The following is a 17235-nucleotide window of genomic DNA, read 5'->3' as shown; positions in this document are numbered from 1 at the left end:
GGAAAAATCTGAATCTGGACCAGCGGTAGCACGGGTGCAGTGTATGAAGCACATGTTTGTGCACATGTGTAGCACACGTGTGCACAAAAAGTCCTCCGTGGCTGATGACAGGGCAAATGGGAGAGGGGAGAAGAAGGGTGCCAGGAGTGTTTAACCAGGGTAAAAACACACTCTACGCAGCTGCTTGAGTTACTTTGTTAGAAGTTTAAGTTTGTGCCTTTGTGTGTCCAAAGGGGATTTATGTGCCATTGCGCTGCCTCCCGCTGATTGTGGGGCTGGGTTCCTATAGGTTTGGATCAGATATTTGGGTCATTAAAACGGTCACGGGCCAGATCAAATTTAAAAAGGGACAGATTTGCACAACGGTCGCCAGTTGAATAGGCTTGTTGTAGAGCAGGGGTGTCCAAACCTTTTTCTCCGAGGGCCTTTTGAAACTTACACGGAGCAGAGGGCTCATTTGAAATGTTGTATTTGACATAGTTTTGATGAGGCTTCACACTTTGGAACATTAATATTAAGTTGATTTGACATAAACATGTTTGTTCCAATTTTAAAGTAAAAAGTACCACTTTTTGTTGTCTAGGCCAACTTGGCAGGAAACCTTAGAGCCAACAAAAATTGGTCTGAGGGCCGCATTTGGCCCCCGGGCCACAGTTTGGACACCCCTGCTGTAGAGCATAATGTGTAAGAATATTTAATTGAAAGTAATTAGATATTTTCATGTCCATATGTTCTTGATAATTTATACATTAAAAATATGTCCCCTGCTATTTTTAAATGGTGACCAGATGATTTTTTCTCCATAGACTTGGTTTATTCCCTACAGTGTAGAACCAGTCCCTTCAGTGATTTGCTTTTCATGAAAATTGGGCAGAAATTCACTCACCAGCCACAATGTCAAAGGCAAGCTGCACATTTTATCAATGTACAAAGAAGTCTACTTGCCAGTTAATAGCTGCTAATTATTTAATGCTGATGACACGGAATATGTGAGATAAGATAGAAATGTAAGGTAAGAGAAATACAATGTTGAAATACATTGTGAGGGGTGGTTTGAATTTCCTTTTTGTTTCCACACTGACAACTCTCATCGGGTTAAGAATGTTGTACTTACTGTAGTATTTTTGCTACTACAGGTCCTTCTACAGCCTGGGCCAGGGCTTGTGGCTGCCTGTCAGCAAGAGCTTTGTGGTTCCCCCAGTGGAGCTGTCCATCAACCCCATCGCCAGCTGTAAAACTGATGTTCTGGTGACCGAGGATCCAGGGGAAGTCAGGTTAGTCACAGATTTCATGTAAAATCTAAAATCATGTATGTATTAATAGATTTACCTTATTTTAAAATATATTGTTAACTATAATTTAGTTTTGTTTGGTGAGGCAGGTCTGTTTGCCGTAACCCGACCGACCCGGTACAAAAATAGCCGACTGAAAAAAATATCAGCATTTTGTCAAAATGATGCCAAATATTTTTTTTTCTCTATATCTCACCGACTCACTGACCGTTTTTTTCAAAAAAGCGCTGTGTTGAATAATTTTGTATCACTCAAACCCGCTAGAAATATTTTAAAGCCGAAAATGTTGCGAAAACCGTAGAGAAATGAAACTTAACACGAACGGAGAACGTCTAATTGACTGTTGAAGCCCGACCCCTGGCGGTCACTGCAGGTCACTGTGTGTTCAGTGCGGTTCAGTGTGTCGGGGAAACCGAGTGAGAATTAAGAATAAGTTGATGGTTTTATGACTGATACGTGGCGTGATGTGCTAGTGGACTTGGTAGGTGAAAAAGAGGAGATTCATCGCTATTCTGTGACGCTGAGTGCAAACCGAGCGTCCGAACAGAGTTAATTATAATTAAATGGGTGGATTTTACATACAAATTTTGAATTTTTTATGCCTTCAAAGTAATTTTTTTTTTATTTGGGGCAGCCTGAGTGGAAAGATGTTGACCCTTCTGCATGGATTTCATGACCATTAACTGTCTGTGTAAAGGGTCCCATAGTTGTTAGGACACTCTTCATCAATCCAAAGTAATAATATGTATAAGAAGGCCTAAACATTTCAGCATTTAAATGTTAAAGTTAATATGATAATTACTGCTACTGTGCTTATTTATGTAAATAAACTCATATAATAATGGTATTAATAATACAATCTGTTGGAAAAAATAAGGAGTAATTTTCTGAGTAGAGAAAACTACATTGTCCAATCAGATTTGGTGTTGTTGTGGAGGTCACACGTTCAGAACTGGCCGCTCATTCGCTTGGACTTCAGACAGCGATAAGTGCAGTGCAGTGGTAAACTTATTATCAGCTTAAAGAGAAATACAAAGTAACAAACCGATGTGTCCCCTGTTGTGTTGATAACTGTGCTAGTTCTCTCTTGACATGTTTGTTTGCTTGTTTATTTGGTCAGGACAGTGCTTAGTAATGAACATACATTATACACATGCTGTAAACATGCCAGATTGCAGTCATGGGATCATTTCCATCTGTTGTCCCACATTCACTCTCTCAACAAACACTCATTCATATACCACTACACTATTGTACATGTTTTTAGTGGTAAGGAAAACTAAAGCACCCAGAGGAAACCTACGCAGACACCGGGAGAACATGCAAACTTTAATCTGATCTGGTGTTTTATTTAATAACCTGCTGAATATGTGACTGACCGTGGCTAAACCAGTTACATGTCTACCCGGAGACATTTTGAGTTATTCACAGATTCTGAAAGTGTGAATTCAAAGCTTTACAATGATGTCTCACTCATGTAGATCTGATAATATTTGAGTAAGTTGTGGTCATTTGAATGTATACAACTCTCAAACCCATTCACTGAGAAAACGGGGCTCAAAGTTTCTCACCGGAGTGAGCCCAGAGTCACAGGGGGGCTCATTTGCATCTCATTGAGATAAGCCCTCCCCCCTGTCACACTGACACCACCTCCCCCTACAGCTGTCACTGAAGACTCAAGAGGAGTGTTGTTATTGATGGTAACTGGACTTGAATCAGAATTAGAAGTTACTATATTAAAATGGAAATACTTGGATTACAAAAGGCCCTGAATAGAATCAAAGAATCAGAATCAGAATCGGGTTCATTGCCATTTGTCGATAAACATAATTCACAGGTGATTCAGTGCAACACAAACAACACAAGATAAGATAAGAGCCTTTAATGTTACAACGCAGTAGATACAGGGGGAAAGGACAGTAACTTATAGGAAGTTTAAAAAACACTCTTAATAGAAGAACTCTTCTAAACAGATGCCAGGGCCAGGTATACGAACTGCAACGGGTCCATGGCTTTGAATATATGAGATAATAGATATGATATGTACACCACCAGAGTCTAATTACATCAGAGATCACATCTCATCCTCTTCTTCGTCTGTGCACTCTTCTGTGCTGTCACTCTCGGCATCAAAGCTGTAAACAAATAACAGGACATTTAAGAAATGGCTAACTATTTCACATAAAACACTCATTAACTATTTATTTTTTTAACACAATGTGAGAGTTTCAATATAAATACCTGAAGTGCTGATAACTCTTGATCTTTGGAAGCCGTCTGAAGAAGGGACTCAGATGCTTCTGCCAGTCCAAGTTCTTGACAAACACTTTGCCATCCGCCGTTCCAACAAGCTGTGGGATATTGAGGTGAGACTCAGGAGAGCTGTTTTCCACTCCCTGATGACAAGGGCGACACTGTAAAAAAATTAGAACAGAAGAAACATATCTTAAGCAGAGAGCAGCACTGAAGTTTTGCCAGGCTAATGTTTACACATTACAGTAGTCAAATAATATAAACTAACCTCAGCGATGTCTTCCAAAGTGTCAACCCTGTTCTTCATGTATGCTCGCTTGATAAGTCCAAAGCCGCAATCAGGGGAGAATTTGGTGTGGCCAGCAATGAGGAAGTGGATGTCCATTGTGTAGTGAAGCTTGGCCCCGGCTGCAGAGGGTTGGACGGAAAGTGTATCTGTAGTCGACAGAGAGAGAAAAAGGAGATTAGATTAATACATATGACATTTGATTAAGACGTAAATGTCTCTATAATTGCTATTCTGCATTTGCACTATTATTAGTACCTGCTGTGCAAAGTCAAAGCTGTAATGCATCCTGATGTCTTTGCTTGCTGGCGGTGAGGGTCCGAAAGACAGCACATTAGATTCTGTTGTAGAGATCTGTGCGTGGCCTGCAGCTTCTGATGTGTGGGAGAAGCTGTTTCCACAGTGATCTGAAGCTTGATGTACAAACTGCAGGCTCACCTGAAAAACAGATGTTGCTTATGGTTAATTATACTCTAATCATTAAAACATGAAAATCACCAAAATAATGTTTTACACTTACCACGCTCCTTAGCAGACTTCACGTAGAGACAGGTCATGTCAGTCAGGGTGTCTTTGCTATTTCTGAAAAGGGGAAAAAAAGGATTAGGGTTAACAGTAATATGGGAATAACACGCTTCACAGATAACAGTTCACATTGTGACGTTAACGGTGTATTTAAGATGCAAAACGCGGAGATATTGGGACATCTGCCCTCGGCTAGCGGGGCTAGCTAGCTCACTTGAGATAACACGGCTCGTAAAAGCAAAACACTTGCAGAACAGCACACTAAAACATAAACATACACTCGAGTTTAAAACCGGCGCACATTAAAGTGATTAAAAGCGGGTGTTTTAGTCACAAAGCTTACCTGGTCAGCCGTCCTGTTGTCTCTCCCAACACCGTGCACAGAGAGACACACAGGAAGCTGATAATGGCCAGGCAAGCGTGTGATTGGTTCGAGTGACGCAGTGCGTGCGTGACGTGCAACGTACGTAAGCCACGTGACCAGAAGTGGTATCGGGAGTTGTAGTTTTTTTCTATTTCTAGTTTTTTTATTTTCTAAAACTAACGCAAAACACCATATAACACACACAAAGCACAACCCACAGGTCAAGAAATACTACATAAGTATATAATCTGTGCAGACAAAACGCCGAAAAATAACCCGATAACATAGCAAAGTTTAGCTTACAACTTAGCTCCGAATAGCTGCGTTTAGCTCCCACACAACCCACGGACCAACCCACGCCGAAAAATAACCCGATAACATGGTGATAACAGCAAGTAGTCACATTAAGCCCGTATTGCAGAGTGCACTGAAGCAACATGTTAGCTTAGCATTAGCTCCACATACGTTGGCTAGAAAAAGGTGACGCCCCCCAGGAGAGCAGGAAAAAGACCCGAAAACTCCACATTTTTAACAGCTTAATGTATACGTTTAAGACAACCAATAGTGTTGTCTGAAGCACACAGGGGCTTATTCATAACTTCAACTAGCACATTCTGCAAAAAAATGAAAATCACAAATTTGGGGGAAAAAAAGTAAAATGCTGTTTTTCTCAGTTTCACCGAGGCCGACATGGTCCGACAATTGCGGCGGTGGGGCACATATGTTTGTAATGCCTTACTATTCCCAGAACACACACACAGGCCTAAATCATTGCAGGGTTAATGTGAGGTTATTGTGTTAGCAATCGCTCCATCACAAATGTTGGCAACATAAAGGGATGTTTTGTCATCCAGCGAGGCAGGAGCTGGCATGCATCAGTGCAGCTGAACAACACCAAACAATGTTTCTGTCAGAACATCAGTAAGCATAAAGATACTTACTGCGATATTTTATTGAAGCAGTAAGTAAACAATTGATGTACAAAATGGCTTTCTTTTGCAAAGGGGTTGTGCTTGTATAACAATGTCCTCCTCAGTTAAACATGCACAATTCATGTTAGTCATTCTGCCTATTTATGGGTCCAAAGTGACGTGACACACTTGTTGCTACCGACACCTTGAGGACGAAAGCCGCATGTTGCTCTGTGACCTGTCAAAATTCTTCCTCTGTAACATTCCCAAAGACCCCGTTTGTCACCAGAAATTGATTACTCTCATCAGGAGGGACCAATGGACTTACATAAATCACTCCAGACTGAGCGGTGAGCTCTTTGTTTCAGATAGTTAACAGCTGGCTAATGCTAGTTTACATATTGTTGCGTGGCTTTGCTAATATAAATTAGTCGATTTGCAGTCAGTTTTAACGATGCTAATTTCCAACTGTTCGGGTGTTATATTTTAGGATCAGACACAAAGTTCGTGCTCTTGAAAGTTTTAAAGGTCTGTCCGTTGCAGAGTGCTTGTGGACGAGGAAACTTGGATGTAAATGTCCAAACAATAGATTGTTTTGGCAAGTTGTCAATTTTATTTTTCAATTGTATGCGCTTATGCGATTATAGACAACAGCATGCAGTGACGTTTTCAAAATGATGGTGACAACAAACAAGTGACATGACTGAAACTCATAAATACCAGCATATGTATTTTGCCTCCGGACTCAGCACTAATGGGAGCCTTTTCCAGGCGGTTCCAGGTCGCTCTTTTGCTACCTTCACAACCTTAACGCTGGCGTAAAGAGGTTGAACTTGGCCACTGGAGGCTGGAGTGGGATGGTACCAGTACATATATGGTGATAGCATTTGAACCAATGACTTATAACTGTGGCATTCAAAAGCACCATCTGTGTGTGATGTTTGCATGCATACCTCAGTTCCCACAATTGGGGGGGAACACTGCCTAAGCACCTTGCACTCACTGCACTGTTCACTTCTTATTGCACTACATAACTTTATATTTTATTATGTACATATCATGTCGTTTTGTATTCAGTGTTCAATGTTTTGTTGTTGTGTTGTTTTGTATTCAGTGTTCAATTTTTTGTTGTTTGTGTTGCACCGAATCACCAGAACAAGTTCAAGGCGGTTAGTGCTCTTGCCTCCCAAGAAGGAGATCATGGGTTCGATTCCCAGATCCGACCAACATCACATGATCTCTCTGGGTGGAGTCTGCATGTTCTCCCCGTGTTACCGTGGGTTCCCTCCGGGTTCTCTGGCTTCCTCCCACCGTCCAAAGACATGCATGTGTTAGGTAAAAATTGGCAATTCTAAATTGGCCCTGTTGGAAATTAGCATATTCTGCAATAACACAAATGCTTGCCTGACCAGCCATTCCCAACACGTTTTGGCAAACTTCTTATCAAAACTGTGTGTGGGTCTGGGGCTCGACCGCTGTGTTTCAATTTCTAGGGCGGAGTTTAGAGAGCAGAGACAGAACCAATCACATAAACCCAGAAGTGACGCAAAAAACGCGACACGCTTAACCGGATATTACGTAGCCCTTGTCAACAAGGCGTGTTCCGCGTTATCCGTCCCCGAACGCAGAAAATGTCTCCTGAATCGCGATGACGCCCTTCGTATAACCGCATCCAACGCACGTTCATCATGGCGAGTAGAGCGGACTTTCCTGGTTCAGTCAACACTCGGTCACGAGCCGGGTCTGCCATCTTGAATGTTTTGGAACGGGGGTGAAGAGCTACTTCCGTATCTCAGTGTGACGCGTTAAAACCTCCGACTGGGATTGGATAGGTAAATGGATTACTGATGACTTCATTGGCTCTGACTCGGGTTCCAGACCCTTACGCATGCGAACAGAATGTCGGCGGGGCTGGCGGGTCAGGCAACTTAAATGCTATGTCCATATTAAATAAATAAAATTTTTTAAAAAATCTGAAAAAAACAAACAAATATTGAAATACAGCCTTGGAGCGTTGTTTCTTTATTTAATTCACCTTTATTTGTTTTGTGCAACGTGGAGAGCTCGCTTTCACTCCTGGGGTGCCCGGACTAAACCAAGACCAAACCATGTCCAAAACCAGGAGATGCCGAGTACAGAACGCGCCGCAGTCCGCGCACACATCTCTGCTTATAAACTCAAATTGTGATCCATAAACGAGGGCAGGCAGCAGCAGAGCCACGGGAGCGGGTGATCCTGAAGCGAACCCCCCAGACTGCTGCGATGACCCACATTAGTTTCGGTGCCAGGCCTCTGTGTTCACCTAGTGCAGAAAGTTTACTGGAGATGTTAGCACGTTCTGTGTTCTGCACAGCTCGACACCAGAGTGGACAGTGGGATGCTGCGTGGTCCGGTGAGTGCGAGGACAGAGCCCACTGTGGGGTGCTCTGCGGATCAGTCTGTGCCAGTTTTATACGGACTGGGGCAAAGATTTTGGGTGAATGTGATGGTGATGGTGGGGATTTATCCAGTTTAAGATCTTCCTCTCTAAGCTGAGAACATGCAAGTCTACATGGTCCGCTCTGGCCCAGGCCGTGCAGTAACAGGTGTCCAATGCTGGAGGTGGAGGTGTCCAGCAAAGAGCTTTAAGAGCTGAGTGCGTAACTGCGCTGCGCTCTTTACGTGAGGGGGAAAAAATTAAACCAGCTTATAATTTGTGCTATTTATGAAGGTTGTTTGATTATGATAATCTTGTCCATATAGGGATAATAATGACTGCAGTGCATTAGTTTTGAAGTTTACTAGTAAAGATTTTGGCCATTCACAGATTGCACCAGACCACACCTTCAATTTGCTTCACTCAAACTCATATTTTGGCATGATCACACTTCTTGTTTAGAATTGGGTCGGTGTTAACTCCGGAGACCGGAGCCAAAGTATGATATTTACACATTCATTCAATCACTATGTAGTATCTCTTTGGTGTTGCGACTACTTAAGAATGTATCTATGATCACAATTACGTTTTTATCACCATATTGCCCTGCGTCAACAGCATCAACTACAGGTGCCAAATTGTTTTATGCAAAATGGTCCTCTTAGTGCACTAAGAAATTGTTGTAAAGAGTTATGTTAGAGCAGAGTTTGAAATAATGGACATACATTTATGTTGAAAAAGACACACACATCAAAAAACGTCTTTTGTGTTCCAGTTTGCAGACACCAGTCTTAGCCTTTACCCTTAGACTGGGCTCAAAAGCAGCAGTTTGGTCCATAAAACATTAATAACACTGAGAGGCTGGTGACACCCTGCACAGGAGAAAAATGACCACACTTACTTACTTACTTACTGTGGTCAAGTGAAGTGAACCATCAAAATGTGCCTCCACCAATGAGTCAATTAAATTGTGAGGCCCTGACACAGCCACAAATTAAATCTATAAATCCTACTCTCTGTCAACTCACATCTGCATTTAAGAAAAATATGTTCTCTGCAGGTGCGCATTGGCAGAGTGGTTGGACTGTGGACTTTGTCTTCCTCCCACCAATGGCGTGCGGTCAGGGCAATCTAGGCAAGCAGTGATTAACCAATAAAATCTAAAATTACAGTGTGTTTATAAATTGGTGCGAAATATATTCAAATTATCCTGTTTCCCATAATTTCTGCTGATGAAACTTGGCTGGACATAACAGCATTTTTAGTGGCCTCTACAGGTTTCTGCGCAATACAGCGCGGGAAGCTTGGTTCTGCTTTTCCCACTGCTGCGCAATCTGTGACTGTGTTCAGAGGCCCATTCATGCCACGCTCTCTAACATAAGCTTTCAGAACCAGAGCCTACAGTAGCTTGGCTCTGTTCACTTTTCTAATGATTAGACGTTAGTTTGAAATACAGGCAGTATTTTACAGCTCTAATCATTACATAGAACGTTAATGAATTGATCGATGAAGTGAGCCTTTTCAGTACATTCCGCATCATTTTTGCATGTTAATTTTTTCACTTTAGTGTGCAAATATTATCCTCTAAAGATTAATGGTCACCCCAAGTCTGTTTGTCCAGCCATAAAAGTCACCCTCTTTGTGGGTCACTAAGGGTCACTGTAGGAACCTCAAGGAGAATCTAGGGACTGCTGCCACTCTGCTCTTGGGCAGGTACTTGCCATTCACCTTTTGGTAACTCACACATGTTCAACACTTGGGAAATTTGTTTCAGTCACTCTTAAAGTTGGAAACTGTCATTGGCTTTGTAAGGCTATTTCTTTCTTATATTTTTTATGGTTTTATTTTTTACGTTAGTTCCAGCCTGCACGTCGAAATCACACGCCGTTGTCTCTTCTTCAGCTTCTCCTCTCACGCTTTCCTCTGCCCTCCTCAGCTCTTGTTCTTGTGCACTGCTCTTCTCCTCCAGCTGGTGGCGCTCTTCCTCTGCCCACCTCAGCTCTTGTTTTTGAGCACTGCTCTTCTCCTCCAGCAGGGGGCACTCTTCTTCTGCCCACCTCAGCTCTTGTTTTTGAGCACTATTCTCCTCCAGCAGGGGGCACTCTTCTTCTGCCCACCTCAGCTCTTGTTTTTGAGCACTACTCTTCTCATATATAAGATGTGCCTCGGACACTTTTCGTGTTCAATTGTTTACACCGATTATTTCGTGGACTCGATATTGGCCTATGTTCATTTGTCTTTATACAAAAAAATCCATTAAACTCACTGCAGCACCCCTGCACCCCTGCACCCCTGCATCCACGCTACGACACCCCCAGCACACTGACTCTGAAATGTTTGGCATCATCACATTTACCTTTACAGCTTAGTTGCACTGTTTTGAACATTTTCAGTAATAATCACTATTAACGGTGATATATTATCACATGATCATCAGTAATTATAATGAAACCAGATTTCGACATGCTCCTGTTACTTTCACATCTTTCTGTTTGTCCTGTCGTCAATCTCACACAGGAGTTTGTTTTGATCCTAAGCCTCTCGAGCGTGTCTTGCTTCATTGTCACTTCCTGATTTTTCTCTGCTCCTTGTTTTCCCTATATGTACATCTCCTAAGCCGAGGTACCTCTATATTTTACTTTTCATTGCACTTCATAGCAGGGGGGTCAAACATGTGGCCCCAGACATTTTAATCCGGCCCACAAAATATTTATAATTTATATTTATTAATTTCCGATAGATATAGAGCGTTTTTATAGCTAGAACTAGAGTTATGAGCAGGGAAAGAAATGTGTGGTTTTGAGAAACACATGGAATAAAGAAAGGAGACGGTTTTGTGGAAGTTAGAGCTGCGCTAAAAGCGGCGCTAATATGGAGCTAACAACAAGAAAACAAACTTCTGGGATGATGAGTGCAAACCTGGACTGATTAGGACCTACAGGTAAACACACAGGTCAGAGTCTAATACAGTATGAACATGACAGAGTGAAGCTGCAGTGAGCTCTGACTGTCTAATGCACTCATTTGATTCACTAAATGAATAATTAGTCACTAAGAGAAGTGAAATCAACATTTCACATCAGAAACATATCACAAATATATATTCCTGTTCCTGCTGCTGTTGCATGAATATGGACTCACTATTTAGGGCTCATGCCATTTTGTAAGGGTGTCCAAATGTCCCGCAGGTGAAAAACTAGTGCACTCAAAATTTCCCACAATGCACCTTGAAAGAGCGATAGTCACTAGACCAGTCAATAAAGACCACAATGCATTGCGAGAGTCGTAAAAACAACAGTGACAGGTCTTTAACTTGACACAACAGACTGAATGAAGCAGAAGTGCTTTTCAAACGCACTGTTGACTCGAGAATATGAGCAAAAACACTCTTAAAGTTGCTAGCTTTAGCCGCTTATTTTAGCTTGATTCACCATCACAGGCAATAAGTTCAATAATCCAGTCCGTTTGTTGTTGAATGTGAGATCCATGACTTTTATGGTGAATATTTGTCCATAAATATGTACGTGGAAGACGGATTTTATCGATATTTATTACATATATCTATTTTTATCTGAGTTTTGCTGACTTTTTTTACTAGGACGCCAGAGCCACATGACGGCAAGGAGAAAGTAGTGAGCTGAGTGTCCGAATCGCTCTGTTAAAGTTTTCTAAATAGTGCAGGACTATGTAGTGAATGAGGGGTTAGGGGACGAGAGTGGACATTTGGACACAGCCCTAGGTGGGTCCTCTGAATCAATAGGAACTTTGGGTTTATTGGGACTTTTTTTTTTCAAACTGTTATTTGCGAAATACCTACTGACTGAACTTCTCCCATTAACTAAGGGCCTAAGGGTTTTACCATACACAATGGCTAAACATCCAGATCCGTTCTCTATATGGGCTTTTTCACAACCACCACTTAGATGCCAGTCTACGCCCCATGGATTTGTACAATATTAGCAGTCCCATCCATCAAGTGAGTGAAAGAATCTTTATCCCGATAGTTCCCTGCTCTAGAGCCCATAAAGTTGGAAATCCTCTGCAAACCCTCACAGTAATAAGCAGCATAAAATTAATAAATATTTCTGAATCAAAGTTTACTGTCAATTCTTCTTCTGGTGAACTTTGCCTGCAGTGATCAGGCAAAACTTAAGGAAAATGGGTCTATTCAATGACAAAGTTGGGTGATGAGAGTCAGCATATTTGTGGGGCGTGCTGAAACAAGAGCATTAATCAAGTGCAGGGGCAAACCAATAATCACGTCAGTGCAGCTCTCTAACTTTGGGCGCCGTTGTCTAGCTATTCATCATCGGCAAAAGCAAGAAGCAGAAAAGGAGATTCATAACAAGTGCATTACTCAGTGTTTAGATGCGAGCAATGTGCCGCCGGGTCAAGCAATAGCAAGGCCATTGTGATTAGCTAATGATTTGGAAACAATTTAGTTGCAGGAAATGGGTAGCTTTCTTTTTTTTTTTTATCAATTAAAAGAGAATGATATTGCCCAATCCTTCAGCTGCATGATTGATGGTTGCTTTGTGCTTAACGCCAATGACCACTATTAATCAAACGCAAACTGAAAATCTATACTCTACAGATGGAAACTTTTGTAAATAGCATTGTTTTGCTGGATGTGGTCTTTCTGGGCTTTCCTTGCAACAGGCGCCTCGTAAAATTGATTACTTCTCCATCTTTGACTTACACTCCCTTAGTCCATGACAGCCAATCAGCATGCAGCTCACAGCCCAAGCCAGGCCATTCTGTCTGACTGCCTCACCTCCCACTCCTGGGTTTGCCTCAGAATTAAGGAGTCGTTTGTCAAAGCTTTCAGAGGCTGGCAGAGAGGGCTGACATGCAGAATGCCATGTGTTGCCTGTCAAATTCTGAGAAATTGATTTGCAAAATATCGTGAAAGGGGAGACATGGCAGAAATTAGAGACTTTGAATGAGTACAATAGCATGACAATGTTCTTCCTGGCAGCAGTAAGCAATAACGTGGAAACCAAAGCAGAAGTGCAAAAATAAGGTGAAAGTGCTGCACAATGGTTTAGTGGTAAGGAGGTATTGGGCCTGATCTTCTGGGAGTACACTATTGTTTGTTGTGAAAGTCTGTGCATCAATAGAGAAGGAGGTGCAGAAATTGTACTTTTCAGTGAGGACCTGACCTGGAGCCTGAACACTTCTGGCATCATAAAACTTTCCCAGCAGAGTTTTTATTTCTGTGGACCCTCCACCACAGCAAGCTCTCCCAGGAGCTGCTGATCAACCAATCCCCCATCACGCACACACAGGCCGAGCAACAGCTTCTACCCACGAGCACTGGACATGCTACAGTCACATAGCCAGGATGTAATCATGCATGTTGCCTGTTAGAAGAAGTAACTAGCCTCTATGTACAGTTCTTCCCCCATAACCTCAAATGCCAATTATAATAATTTCAATCAAGTGTTATTTAAAAATGTCTTCGTGGTTGACATATTTGCCATACTAAACTTGACAAATGTTTCCAAACTACATTTTGAATACTTGCATGGTAAATACAACATGCTTGGAATAAGACTTCCTGAAACACTGTAAAGATCAGAGCACAGAGCAGAGTCACTGGATGTTCTGTGTGCACACAGCCAACACACACTTATCCCTTTCTATATTGCCAGCATTGGAACAATAAAACTAAAGAGGAGCAAGTGTACTACAAAATATATCACAGAACAGTTGTTTTTTTCCCTCAGGCTCCCACATAATCCAATTTCAGTCCTCACAATTTTGTTTTGGCAGCATTTCAAATTTGTTTTACATGTTTCATACAAACAAGGCCACACGCGCTCGGTCCAAAACACACCACTACAGCTTTTCTCCTTTTAGCAGCAAGCCTAAAGCGGCCCGTCCAAACGCTCTCTCTCACTCTCTACCATGTACCAACACTTACCCTCAGGGAGGCTGCCTAACTGCCAGGCTATCCTCATTATGGGCAACTCCAGAGTGGAAGGGGTCCAGAGCCTTTCAGGGAGTGTGCTATATCCTGTCCTAGTTCAACAAGCGACCTTAATGTTTTGGCTGTCATTATTTAGGCACTACTCTATGGCTGGGGTCTACTGTACGTGGCCAAATCCTCATTGATACTTTGCCAAAAGGTTTTGGACTGACTCTATGTGAGTGAAGTGGTGTGTGTTTTAGAGGGTAGTACGGTCATTGTGAGTTCTGTTTGAGCTTAAATGAATGTTTGGTTTGAAAATTGATTTTGTAGTTGTGTATGCTAGGCATGATGTAATCTAATTCTGATATGGAATCTTGATATGGGTTTGTGCTGTAGTCAGTGAAATGCAGATCTGGTGTGTATTTATAAGACAGAGATATACAAGTTTTTTTTATATTGATGTGATATTTTGTATATGAGTCCGAGAAAAGGAAATGGAGATCGCTCTTTTTTACTTATTTTTTTTACTACAATTAGTTTTTTATTTCTTCCTGTAAATTAGAGACATCTGAGGGAAACTAGCTAAATATTTGTTTGTGATCTTAATGTTTCTGTACATTGTCCCTTTTCTATGGACTTAACTAAGATTAGACTCAATTGATAACAAAGCCAATTTGAAACATCCCTGTTTGCATGCCATAGAGTAAATAAACTTTTGCCACGCTTGAATATTCTTCTTGCAGCACACCTCAGCAAATAAGCTCATTTGTTGTAGGATCACATATTATTTACAGGATTTAGAATGTATTGACTACAGTAGTCAGACTTCTTTCATAAAGTGTAGCTGGATATATAACATGAGCTTTTGAAGCAGAACTGGTGTGTAGTTCCACGCACTTAGCTTACGTCTGCAATGTAAAGAATACATTGAGGGCAGAGGTTAGAGCATTCTCTCACAAACTCAAACCAGTGCAACTGTCACTGTGACATTGGGAATAACACGTTTGAAGGTGTGAATGTGGCGTACGAGTGAGGGGGGGATGGAGGTTAAAGAGGTCGTATAGGCACAGATTGGCACATGGCAGCCGTGGCTAGAATTAACTTCCACCCTGAGTATAGGGAGTGAATGCATTATGCATGTAATTGCAAAGCAACTTGTTGCTACTGGTGAAAAACCCCCAAAGTAAAATCTTTTCTCATATCTGTCAAGTAAATAAAATATAGGCATTGTAAAGACACTCAAAACTAAGAAGTCATCTTAAGTGCTCTTCATCTGTGCTATTTTTAAATGAGAGCTACAAAGAATCAGGAAGCATCTGCAGCTGCCACAGCACTCTAAATCCTCCAGCTCAGCTGGGCATCTGGCTTATCACTGAAGATCTTGTCACTGTTTGTTCAGTGGATTCACCCCGGGTGTTTTGGAGGGACACAGGGGACTGGACCCCCCTCTTTGTCTACAACAGTAGGGATCCTCAGTGTGTGGGCACGGTGCAACAAGCGCAAATAAACAGCAATTCCACAGCAACTTATCAGCACCGGTCAATGGAAAATTACTGTGAGGAAGTATCAACGCTAGTATTTGTTTGTCATCGAGGAAAAACCTGACCCTTTATGTAAAAAAATAAAATGGTTCCGGTGGTGCTTCCTTGAACATACAAACAGTGATGTAACTATTTGATTAGCATACTGATTTGTCATGGCTTATGTACATTGTTAAATGATGATAATTTTACGCTTGAGAATAAATTACTTACAAAATGTAACAGGAAGAACTGAGATTGATGGGGTAGCTTTGCATTATTTGTTTATAAAAATTGATTTTTCCAATCGTGCATGCAGTTGTACTTTTGGGCCGTTATGAATGGAGATGTGAAGGGGTCGGATAAGATGCTGACATGACTGTTATATTTGAGCTAAAGTTTACCCCAAAGCACTTATGCAACTTCCAAATGTCACTGAGGAGTGAACGCTTAAGGGAAGATTTGAAAATGACTGCATGCGATTACTTTCACCGCTTTGCTTTTTTCTGAATTCCACTGGCTCAGATAAACCTAAAAAAAATCTCATAACTCATAATTAAAACTGCAGGTAATGGGAGAACAGCACAGCCTTAAGGCACTTTATTTGGATGTTGTTGTATTGTAGTATTAACATATTCTATAGCTTACAGTCAGATAACTAAAAAGTTTTGGAAAGAAGAGAACAGAAAACATTTCTGGCTGTGAACAAAAGTTTACTTGACAGACAACATCCCCCCAGCACACTACTCTGGAAGAGTTGTTGCTGTTAGTAGTATTCTTACAACTGCGGAAATCATTGCAAGTGTCAAAAAGCACAACACAGCCTCCATGAGGATTTTCCATAACAATTTCACAACTGCATTTAAATAGGGCAAAAAGTTAGTTTTTGTTTCGGAATTAAGTGTGCCTCAAGATAATTCTAGGTGAGAAGGGCGATGATGATGACGATCCTACCCCATACGCTTTATAATACCCAACTTAACACTAAAACATGTATAACCTCTGGCTGGGCATGAAAATGGATTTAATGTGGGGGCGAAGTGGAATTAATGTACATTTTCTGTGTGTTTAACAGAGAGGAAGCCATGTTGTCCACTTACTTCGAGAGCGTGGACGACCTACTGGCTTCATTTGGGCCTGTGAGGGACTGCGCCAAAGATAATGGAGGCTGCAAGAAGAACTTCAAATGTGTCACAGATCGACAGCTCGACTCATCTGGGTGTATGGTAAGTGAAATGTGATGACGTTCATTAAGCATTTTCTACCATTTTACCTATGGGATCTGCGTTCGAACAAACATGGTTCAGGTTTCCTACATGACGATGCAGCCTTTTTATCACTGATGATTTAATGTGTAAAATGTTTGGTATTTTTCGTATCGGCCGATGTTAATGTCATTGAATAATATCGGTTCCAGTCCAAAACCACAGATATCATTCTGCGATGTTACACTTTGGTAATGAAAGAATTAACTCTGTCGTCGCTTCAGAAACAGGAAGAAAACAACAGCTCCATGGACCGAGATTGCTATATTCTTAACAGCACAGACTGTAAACTTTAAACCACTCTTTAATCTGAGTCAGACCCTGAAATGACAATGTTACAGACTTATAAAAGCTCTTGCAAAGTTTTAGACAAAACTTATCATTAAATGTAAGCGCAACGAATTCACTCGCGACCCACGTTTAAAGAATGACAAAAACAAGAGACTGTTGCTGCTGCAGGAGGAGGCGGAGCAACATGATGATGACACA

General features: G+C 41.5%; 1 protein-coding gene and 1 long non-coding RNA gene across 3 annotated transcripts in view; one reads left to right on the top strand and one right to left on the bottom strand.

The window, feature by feature from the left end:
• Positions 1-17235, top strand: part of LOC140366915 (astrotactin-2-like) — a 259612-nt gene that overhangs the window by 141629 nt on the left and 100748 nt on the right. For both annotated transcript variants that reach the window (XM_072453128.1, XM_072453126.1), the window contains exons 10-11: positions 1137-1274; positions 16557-16707. In XM_072453128.1, coding sequence (XP_072309229.1) covers positions 1137-1274; positions 16557-16707 — 289 coding nt within the window. The remainder of the gene's footprint in view (positions 1-1136; positions 1275-16556; positions 16708-17235) is intronic.
• The window catches only part of LOC140366921 (uncharacterized), a 262861-nt gene that overhangs the window by 181266 nt on the left and 64360 nt on the right, over positions 1-17235 (bottom strand). The window lies entirely within an intron of this gene.

The sequence above is a fragment of the Eucyclogobius newberryi genome, unplaced genomic scaffold (genome assembly GCF_026437365.1).
Source record: "Eucyclogobius newberryi isolate DKJ021-1_F unplaced genomic scaffold, fEucNew1.0.hap1 SCAF_2, whole genome shotgun sequence".
Taxonomy (NCBI): domain Eukaryota; kingdom Metazoa; phylum Chordata; class Actinopteri; order Gobiiformes; family Gobiidae; genus Eucyclogobius; species Eucyclogobius newberryi.
The sequence above is the reverse complement of the archived record's forward strand: the minus strand, read 5'-3'. Positions and strand labels throughout refer to the sequence as shown.